The sequence below is a fragment of the Gymnoscopelus microlampas genome, assembly GCF_963454915.1.
Source record: "Gymnoscopelus microlampas genome assembly, chromosome: 18".
Classification (NCBI taxonomy): domain Eukaryota; kingdom Metazoa; phylum Chordata; class Actinopteri; order Myctophiformes; family Myctophidae; genus Gymnoscopelus; species Gymnoscopelus microlampas.
In genome coordinates, this window is record NC_139955.1 from 29775903 (window position 1) to 29786118 (window position 10216).

General features: G+C 42.4%; 1 protein-coding gene across 1 annotated transcript; it reads left to right on the top strand.

Annotated features, from left to right (window-relative positions):
• Window positions 1–2066: 2066 nt before the first annotated feature.
• On the top strand, window positions 2067–8421 carry LOC311034011 (melatonin receptor type 1A-like; the record flags this gene model as incomplete). Its single annotated transcript, XM_084041750.1, has 3 exons — window positions 2067–2844; window positions 3393–3769; window positions 8266–8421. 3 exons carry the CDS (start codon window positions 2067–2069, stop codon window positions 8419–8421), a joined length of 1311 nt encoding a protein of 436 aa, XP_083897876.1.
• Between the last annotated feature and the right edge of the window lie 1795 nt (window positions 8422–10216).

Here is a 10216-nt window from a genome sequence, read left to right on the forward strand (position 1 = left end):
CGCTGACTGGAAGGAGCGGCGGCGAGGCAAGATACAGCATGGTCAAACTTCTCTACCTTTTCTCTGAAAAGTCTTTGTTCTGCTGGGTCCATCGTGGTTCGATTATACTGTCACGTGCAAGGCAGGAGTGTTGGACCCAAATGCAGAACAGAACAGGCAGGAGAAGAATAGGTCTAATACACAAGGATTTATTAACAGACTGTGGACAGAACACCATAACAACAACTATAATCGAACAAGGAAACACTGAACACAGGGAGGGTTAAATACACAAACACTAACAAGACACAGGTGAAACAACACTACAATCAACACATGAATGGCTGAGACTGAACAGGACACAGGTGAACTACAAATGCAATTATATACAGGCAAGACAAGACAGGAAGCGGCAACAAGGCAAAACAGGAAACACTAGGACAACACTACAAAATAACAGTACAAGGAGAACAGGGAACAATACAACAGAAAGACACAAATGAGACAGATCCTGACAAGAGGTGTACAATGGTTGGTCCACAATGGGTGATTCACTTAAAAAAAAAACATAAATGTGTTTTTTTTTAAAGTGAATAGTCCTATTTATAGGGCTATGCACATGTGTCATGTGTAGCCAATCACAGTCCTGAATAGAGTCAGCCAATAAGGTCAGCCAATCATATTACAGCTAGTGGTCATCACAGTGATGGAAGCTCACTTAAAGAAAAGTATAGACTTGCATTGAATGTGTAGGGGTTAGGGGTGCACAATGGTGGCCAATCACGGTGCAGGGTTAGGGGGGTACAATGGTGGATAGTATAGATTTGCATTGAATTATGTAGGGGTTAGGGGTGTACAAATTGTGTTTCAGATTAAACTGTTGTTTATTTGGTCTGCTCTTTTTTCCCTCTCCACCAAACACCTCTTTGCCCAAAATAGCCGATCTACAAGCTCACAATGCCTCGCAGCGTGAGACATTGTGAGCTTGTAGATCTGCTATTTTTTGGCTAAAGTTCTCCTCAGCATAGGGATGCTAGGGTTCAAGTGGTTAAGGTAAAAAAAAATATCATATCACACAAAGATTTGGCGGACCCCTGTAGTAACTCTGAGGACCCCCTAGGGGTCCCAGACCCCCTGTTGAAGACCCCTGGACTAGACCTCAAGTGACAGTTATTGCGCTGTAACTTGTGCTATAATAGCAGACATGATTAGCTTGTCTTTCCTACATCAGACAAGACTACGAATTTAACACAGTAGCCTAATAGGCAATACAGTGTCTTTTGGCTGATACAGGGTCACTTTAATTTGACTGAATGAATGCATGCATTCTTCTATGCGCACAGCAGTGGTGGAAAAAAGTACTCCAACTTTTTTTTACTTAAGTATAAAGTAACAATACCACAATACAACACAATATTGTTTTACTCTGTTACAAGTAAAAATTCGATATTCAAAATTTACTTGAGTAAAGGTATAAAAGTATTGGCATCAATGTACTTAAAGTACCAAAAGTAAAAGTACTCATTATTCAGAAATGTCCCATAGAAATGTCCCTTAGAAATCTTTTGAAAATAGCATATCTACAAGCTCACAACGCATCATGATGTGAGGCATTGTGAGCTTGTAGATCGGCAATTTTCAAATAGCCGCAGTATAGGGCTGAAGAGGTTAATGTATGTTTTGTAATAATAATACAAATCTGCAAAGTAACTAAAGTATTCAAATAATTGTAGAGGAGTAAAACTAAGTACAGTAGCCTACAATATTTGTCTCTGAGATATAGTGGAGTAGCTTATAAAAGTAAACGTATAGAACATTGGAAATACTCCAGTAAGTAAAAATACCTAAAAAAGTACAGTACTTGAGTAAATGTAAATGTACTTTACACCTATGATGCGCACAGACCCGAATGACGTCGGCTTCATATCCCAGCGACGCAGAGACGTCCGCGATAATAGTTAATGAAACTTATGTACACACAGTACACAGTTACTAAAGAACTCGGCTGCTGCTCGGTAAATGACCAGCTGCTCCCGTGGGAGGAAGGAGGAGAGACGGTAACACAAAAACACGGCTGAGAGATCATGATGGATCCGGATACTTTTTGGAACGAAACGGCTGCCGCGCGCGGCGACGAGGCGGCAGACGACGCGACCACGGACGCGATATTCCTCGCGTTCAACTGCGCAATCCTGAGTTTAACCCTGGTCCTGGGTTTACCCGGGAACCTGCTGGTGTGCTGGGTGGTGTACCGGACCAAGAGCCTGCAGAACTCCAACAACGCGCTGCTGGTCAGCCTGGCCACCAGTGACCTGTTGAAGTGCTCCGTGGACACGCCGCTGTTGCTCTTCTCTCTCCTGCGCTACGGCCAGGAGGGCTCGGTGTCGCCCGCCCTGTGCGCCCTGCAGCAGTTCATCTACGCGCTGTGCAGCTGCGTCCAGCTGCTGACGCTGGTCGGCATCAGCGTGGAGCGCTTCCAGGCCATCGCCCACCCGTTCATGCAGACCGAGCGACGCAGGGCGCGGATCCGCCTGTGGATCCTCTCCATCTGGGCGTGCGGGCTCGTCCTGGCCGTGGTCTCGCTGACCCTCTCCAAACAGGCCGTGTTTTACATGCTCTTCCGTCGGCTGGTGTGGGGCCAGTTCCGCGACGAGTCTCACGCCGATTACACGGACCCGTTCGGGGCTTACGTGCTGGTGCCGGTGTGGGGCTGCTCCCTGACCATGATCATCGTCCATTACCTGAGGATATTCCGCATCGTGAGGCAGCACAGCAAGAAGGTGTTCGACAGCGGGATCCAGCTGAGGCCGACGGTGGTGGGACACGTGTGGAGCTGGCTCAGCCTCACAGTCGGTGGTGGAAAAAGTACTATTTCTTTTTTTTAACTTAAGTTAAGTATCAATACTGCAATGTAGAAGTATAGGCTACTCTGTTACAGGTACATGTCTGGAATTCAAAATTTACTTGAGTAAAAGTACAAAGGTATTGGTATCAAAATGTACTTAAAGAACCAAAAGTAATAGGCTTACTCATTATGCAGACTCAAAATGTATAAAAATCTTTTGAAAATAGCTGATCTTCAAGCTCACAACGCGTCGCTTTGCGACGCGTTGTGAGCTTGTAGATTGGCTATTTTCAAATAGCCAAAGTGTATATATATATATATATATATATATATATATATATATATATATATATATATATATATATATATATATATAGGGCTGAAGTTGTGTATGTTTTGTAATAATACTCAACATCTACAAAGTAACTATAACGTTTTCAAATTGTTGTAGTGCAGTAAAAGTAAAAATTTTGCCTCTGAGATGTAGTGGAGCAGTAAGTAAAAGTACAGAAAATTTGAAATACTTCAGTATGAATGTACTTAGTTACTTTACACCACTGCCTCACAGCTTCAGGACCGAGGACAGTTCCAGCAGCTTCAGCACCCCGGACAGCTCCCGCCGATTCTTCTCTCCCCGCCGCCGCCGCTGTGGGCTCGTCCAGCGGGCAGCAGTGCCCGGTCATCACCGTGGCAGAAGCGGCCAGTCCTCCTTCCAGAGAGAAGAACCGATCATCTCTAAAAAGATCCGCCACGGTGGTATCACGTCCGGAGATCGTGGGGGCGGTGTGTCTCTTGACCCCCCACGCGAGGGAACGGGGAAAGAAACGCATGGAGGGGAAGTTGGCCAAGCGTTTCGGGTACATCATCATCGCGTTCACGCTCTTCTGGATGCCCATGGTGGTGACTCTGCTGATCAACATCATCTCAGGGCACGGGCCTGACTTGGTGAGTTATTGCACTATATAGCAGCATGCCAATATAATAATCACCTAATCAAAGCAATGTACTATTATCATAATCTTTGTTGCTATGCAGAAGAAACGTTACTTTTCATGAAATGGGGAAAAGAAACCTGTGTTCAAATGGATCCAATGTAGTTATTTAGTCACAAAAATAGCAGATCTACAGGAGCTTGTAGATCTGCTGTTTTCGCTACTTTTGGGGCGACACTGCTGTATGACAAAGTAGGGCATTAAAAAAACACGTTGAAATACGGAGCTCGACATCAAAGATATAATGAATTTTATAACATATCCTAGTGGTTCTCAGCCTGAACCCCAGGTGGGCCCCCACATGATTGTTGGGGGGTCCCCAGTGAAATGACAATTTAAGGACTTATAAGACATTTTTAATACCCACAAAAAATAAGAAAAAATAAAGAGAGAAAAGAAAAAGAAAATGTAGTGCTTTTGCTTAAGTGACAGTCTTCCCTCACCAAATGTAACATATAGAATTGACATTGTGTCAACAAATCTCATCATGTCCATGTAAACTTTTGATATAGGCCGTGTGGTGACCCTCCAAAAAGTGCCTAGAAAATGAATTTCGTTCCCACGTCTTGGATCGACTTTTTCAATGCATTTTTGCATAGACAATACCCTCGTGGACTTTGGGTTAAAATACCTCCGCACAAAATCCTGCAGTATTTTTTCACAAGCCAGAAATGTATATTAAAGTGAATAACCAAAAAACAAAAATCTTGTGCTGCTATTTTTGCTTGTAAAATATTGAAAACTGATTTTGGCAACACAAAATCTTTCTCAAATGTCATAAATACATACCTAACATCTGAAACAAGTATTGGTGCCTCATGTTTGAATTTTGATCATGAAATGTAGAAAGAAAACGCTTCTACTGAAGTGATTGGTGCCCAGCACAATGAAACATACACATAGCACATTTAGCTAAAAGCTTATATTTCATACATAGAAAATGTCATAACCTACTGTGTACTGAAAGGTAGGAGAAAAAAAGCAGCACTAATGGCTGAAAATCAGCCCTCTAGATTGGAATAATGCCAAAAATGGACTACAGTAAAATAAAAACACTAAAGCTCCAAATTATTACAACATATGGTATGAAATATTTATTAAAATACCAAAGTGTGTCACAGCATGTGTCAGTGGTACATCAACCCTCCCTCCCACCCACCCCCCAGATCAGGCCTTCTGTGTCACTCACAGGTATGAACAGAGAAATGTTGGTTGACAGTGCAACGGCAGCTAAATAGTATACAAATATGACAAAATATGAAAGTGCAGACTGAATCTCCTGTGGATGACCACTGATCACACCATTGATGGATTTGGGGCACCAACTTGACTCAATGAGTATGTCTTGCAGCCCTGCATCACCAAACCTTTTTCCTAAAATACCTAGGAAGGACATGTATGTATGTTCAGAGATGTTGCACTTGGTAGGGCAGTGAAAAACCAGCTGGGGGAAAATCAAGGGTCAACCTCCGCTTCAATTTATCCTGCCTGCAACATAAAATGTTAGGGAAAGATGAGCACAAGTGTATCAATAAAGACGTATTAACAATGATCACCAATTTAGTTTAAATATACTCTCATAGACGTTTTTTGTGAGGGAATACATCTATAATATACTTTTCAGCAAAAAGGTTTTTGTTTTGTTTCCCAGAACTGTCAGAGACACACATAGTATTTGATTTACCTGTAGTTTGAAGCATCAAGATCCTCATGCTTCTTCACTGTGAACATCCTTCGTAGCTGGTTTATTTTCAGCACCTCTTGCTCAACTATAAGCCATGGCAGATGACTCTCACAGAAGATCTTGTATCGGTCAGTGAAGGGTGGTTCATTTACTCACACACACACACACACACACACACACACACACACACACACACACACACACACACACACACACACACACACACACACACACACTAACCATTTATTTATGTTCACATAAAGGAGAAACATACAGGGACGCAAATATTATAGTGCAGTAAGGTTACATTCACATAATCCTGGCATATGACTTCACGATACAATAAACATGTCACTCAGTACTCTATGGGTATAAGTAACACCGTCTGCCAATTACAGCACAATACTTTGCCAACCTTTTTGGGCATCCAAAGTGGTTGAAACCCTCTAACAGCCAGTATGTGGGTATGTCCTATAGGCTGCCAAATATAAAAACAAATAGTCTGCACCTAATAGCCCAGCTCTGAGATGGTATGTAGGAGTGGTTGCTATTTAATGACCTTTGTCATAAAGGCTTCCTCTAGGCTAGAGTCAAAGGTGCAGGCTATCTAATACTTAAATGACACACGAATGTTTAAAATACAGTAATAGCACCCATACAATCATAAAATGACAAATCAATATTTGACAGTCCAATATTGACATGCATGTTTTGTTTACAATCTCTTACTTGGCCATATTGCCAATTAGCTTATGGGCTTTATCAGCACTGGTGAGATGCAGTGGTGGACATTCACTTGAGTACTGTACGTTTTTTTAGTACCTGTACTTTCAGTGGTGTAAAGTAACTAAGTACATTTACTCAAGTAGGCTACTGTACTCAAGTAGAATTTTGAGGTACAGTAGTTTTACTTTCACAACCCGACGTGTGAGCTTGTAGATATGCTATTTTCAAAAAACATTTTTTTCATGTGATAACATAAAAAATGATTTCAGTCTCATGATAAAATGTGTCTCCCCCAAATAAATCTATTGAAAATAGCAGATCTACAAGCTCACAACGAGTTGTGATGTGTTGTGAGCTTGTAGATCTGCTATTTTCAATGCTTTTATCTAATAACACAATAAATTATTTCAGTCTCATGTTAAAATGTGGCTCACCTGCTGACGTTTCTGTTTGAGAGTTGATCCTTCTGCCGTTTTCCTCTCACATTAATCACATTAATGTATTTTAGTCAATAAAACGCTGGTAGAATGTTGCGTGAAACCCAGCGTCCTCAGGAGGCTTGTAAGAACCCATATCCACACAATGTTGATGTCTATAAGTAACGTTGATGCACGTTCTAGTAGCCCTGAAACATTCAACCAGTCCAGGTGTTTGCACTTTCTCCATTAACGGCCCGTACATCTACATAAACGTTCATATTTCAGATTTAAAATGCTTACCCATGGCCATGGATGTTACAATTATGTACGGGCCCAGAGAAGTACCTGTATCTTCCGTATTGTTCAATAAAAAGCCTGTTAATCCGATCGGTAGCCATTTTCACCATATCCTTTCAACCATGCGACCCTATCGGATGGGAGGTGTATTGCATTCTGATACATTATAAATCTATGAGAAAATGGTCACCGATCGGTTAAGAATACTCTTTATTGAACAACACGGAATATACGGGTATTTCTGTGGGACCATATAGAATTGTAACATCAATGGCCATGCGGTAAGCACTTTATATTTGAAATCTGAACGTTTATGTAGATGGATGGAAAATGGAAAAGTGCAAACACCTGGTTGAAGTTCGGTCGGGACAGACGACCGTCGTGCATCCATGGCTTGTTGTTCATGTGTCCCATCTTGTCCGTGTAAATTCCTGAACCTCTTCTTTCTGGTCAGACATAAGATTCATATAGCATCGTTTCGAGTCCTTTTGACGTGCTTTTGAAGGATATTTTCTTTGTTTTCATGTATTTTCTTCGGACGTTACCGTTGCTATGGCCGTTGTTGCAGGAAGTGGTGAGGCGGAAGAGGCAACTCCATTGGTTGTAACGGGAATCACGTGTCAAAAACCGCACCACTCCTTTGAATGTATTACTGCGCTGCTAAGAAAATAGTACCGACTTTTAAACTCTAATTATAAAAATACTGCGCCGAATCAGATGTCGGTAGTTTTTTTTCTTACTACCAATAGATCTTTTTTAAGAAGCAGAGATTATTTAGATCCACTTGATGGGAACGAAACTGAAGGAAAAGGAGCTAGACAATATGGCCTAATATCGTGAGTCACAAAGAACTGTACCAGCATCATGCAACTAATGGGAATACTTAGTGCCCGCCCCAACAGAAAAACATTTCAAATTATTTCATTTTATATTAACTTTTTTTTTTGTACTCTCAGTCACTCTCAAAACCCAATTCTACAATCAATCATAGTATATAATAAACCTGAAGACCCCCCACAGGGGAAAGTTCAATATCGCTAGTTACCTTTCCTTTTTTTATGTTACTGCATCAAAAGTAATCAACAAATGATACAATAAAAACTGGTCAAACATTGAAAATAGCCGATCTACAAGCTCACAATGCCAAACACAATTGAATACCTCACTCCTACATTCCAAGTGTCAGGGTGGGGGGGTCCCCAGTTCAATTATGATTATTTGGGTTGGGGGGGGGGGGGGGGGGGGGTCACGGCCTGAAAAGGTTGAGAACAACTGTCCTATAACATATCCCCCTCCTGTTCCCTCTGCACTGTGTTGCCACAGTTCTTCATGGAGCTGGAGACGTCAGCGATGGTCCTGACCTGCGTGCCAGCCGCGGTGGACCCCCTCATCTACACCATGGTCACTCGACAGTTCCGCTCCGAGTTCAGTAAGATCCTGTCCTCCACCCCGGGGTGTCCACTGAGACTGAAGGGCTGAGAAGATGGCAGCCAGCAAATACTTGAGGCCGACTGCTTGAGCCCGAGGCAGACTTCATCGTACGACGATGTCGAGTGGCGAAAAATACACCATCTACAAGATCACAACAACGTGTAGCGGGTGCGACACGTCAGCTTGATGTGTGTGACACCGTCGTATGACAGGACATTAGGCACCAGCTTGTCGGAATACAACGCTTGCCCCAAAACACGCTCGCCCCGGTTCAAATCCGGCGACCTCGGAATGGTCGCCACCAGGTATTCCTATAAACGTAACCTCAGTAAAACTATGCCTAAACCTAACCTTATTCCTAAACGTATAACCTCAGTAAAACTATGCCTAAACCTAACCTTATTCCTAAACGTATAACCTCAGTAAAACTATGTCTAAACCTAACCTTATTCCTAAACTTAACCTCAGTAAAACAAGTGAACCAGGAGACCTGGTACTGCCAGACCCCTAGTAGTTGAGATCTGGATGGCTTCGCATGACGTGTGTGCAGAGGAAAAGAGGGACAGACCGACCGACCGACCGACCGACCGACAAAGCCTCATGTAGGCCGACCCCCTGGGTCTGGCAACAATGCCTAAACCTAACCTTATTCCTAATCTTAACCTCAGTAAAACTATGCCTAAACCTAACCTAATTACTAACCTTAACCTCACTAAAATAACTACAAGAACCGCTCAGGGCGAGCGGTCCGTGGAAAAAATAATTGTAAGGACTGTACACGCACACACACACACACACACACACACACACACACACACACACACACACACACACACACACACACACACACACACACACACACACACACACACACACACACACACACACACACACACACACACACACACACACACACACAGAGAGAGAGAGACAGACTCGGAAGCATTTGGAAAGTAGAGCCCACAGGTTTTGGATTTGTGGCAGATATAGATGTTTTTTTATCAGGCGTTTCACAGTCGGGACACAAGACAAGGTCATAAATAATATCCAACACCTGATGAGACACGCACAGCAGTAGTCTCAACGACGACAGAAGGCAGAGGAAGGGAAAGCAAAAAGAGTGAAAGAGAAACTGACTGCTCGCGCGCGGAGGGGAAAAAGACAATCAAAGAGCGTGAACAACAAAGAGAGAAAGAGAGACAGACCCAACACAATCACAGACCTGTTTTAGTCGCCTGTAAGGAAAACACAATCATTTGACACTTTTGCGCAGACTTGTCGACGTAGTCACCTGAATCGTGTCTCACACAATCCGACCTCCATCTCGAAACAGTACATCTAGGAATGAATCAGATATCGTTCTTTTGACAAAATCTAAAAAGAAAGATAAATAAAAAGTAAGACCCCACAACAAAACGGTGAACCTCGTCTCCGCCACTATTTACATCATATCCTTGCTACAGCATTAGCACGTCCAACAGATTTAAAAGCCTATTATGTGTCAGACGATGCTGTGAATATGAAGTCAATATGTGAGCAACCCCCCTTCGTTTCAAGTTCACAGAAAACTCTACCCTGTCTGTCTGTGCTTGTTTTCTTTTATTACCCGAGGTGAATTTGCCTACAGTTTCAACTAAATACTAATACTGGGTCTATAGGCATCTGTTGTCACTTTATACAGTACTAAATTACCAGTGTCATAGTGCTAGGTCACTACTAGTAATACCATAGGAGGTAACAACCTCCTGATCCAACTCAATGTTGAACATTTTTGGCTTTTTTATATTTTATTTTATTATTGTGGGGGTCTGGTACAATACCCTGAATCAGCAAGAACTACTTC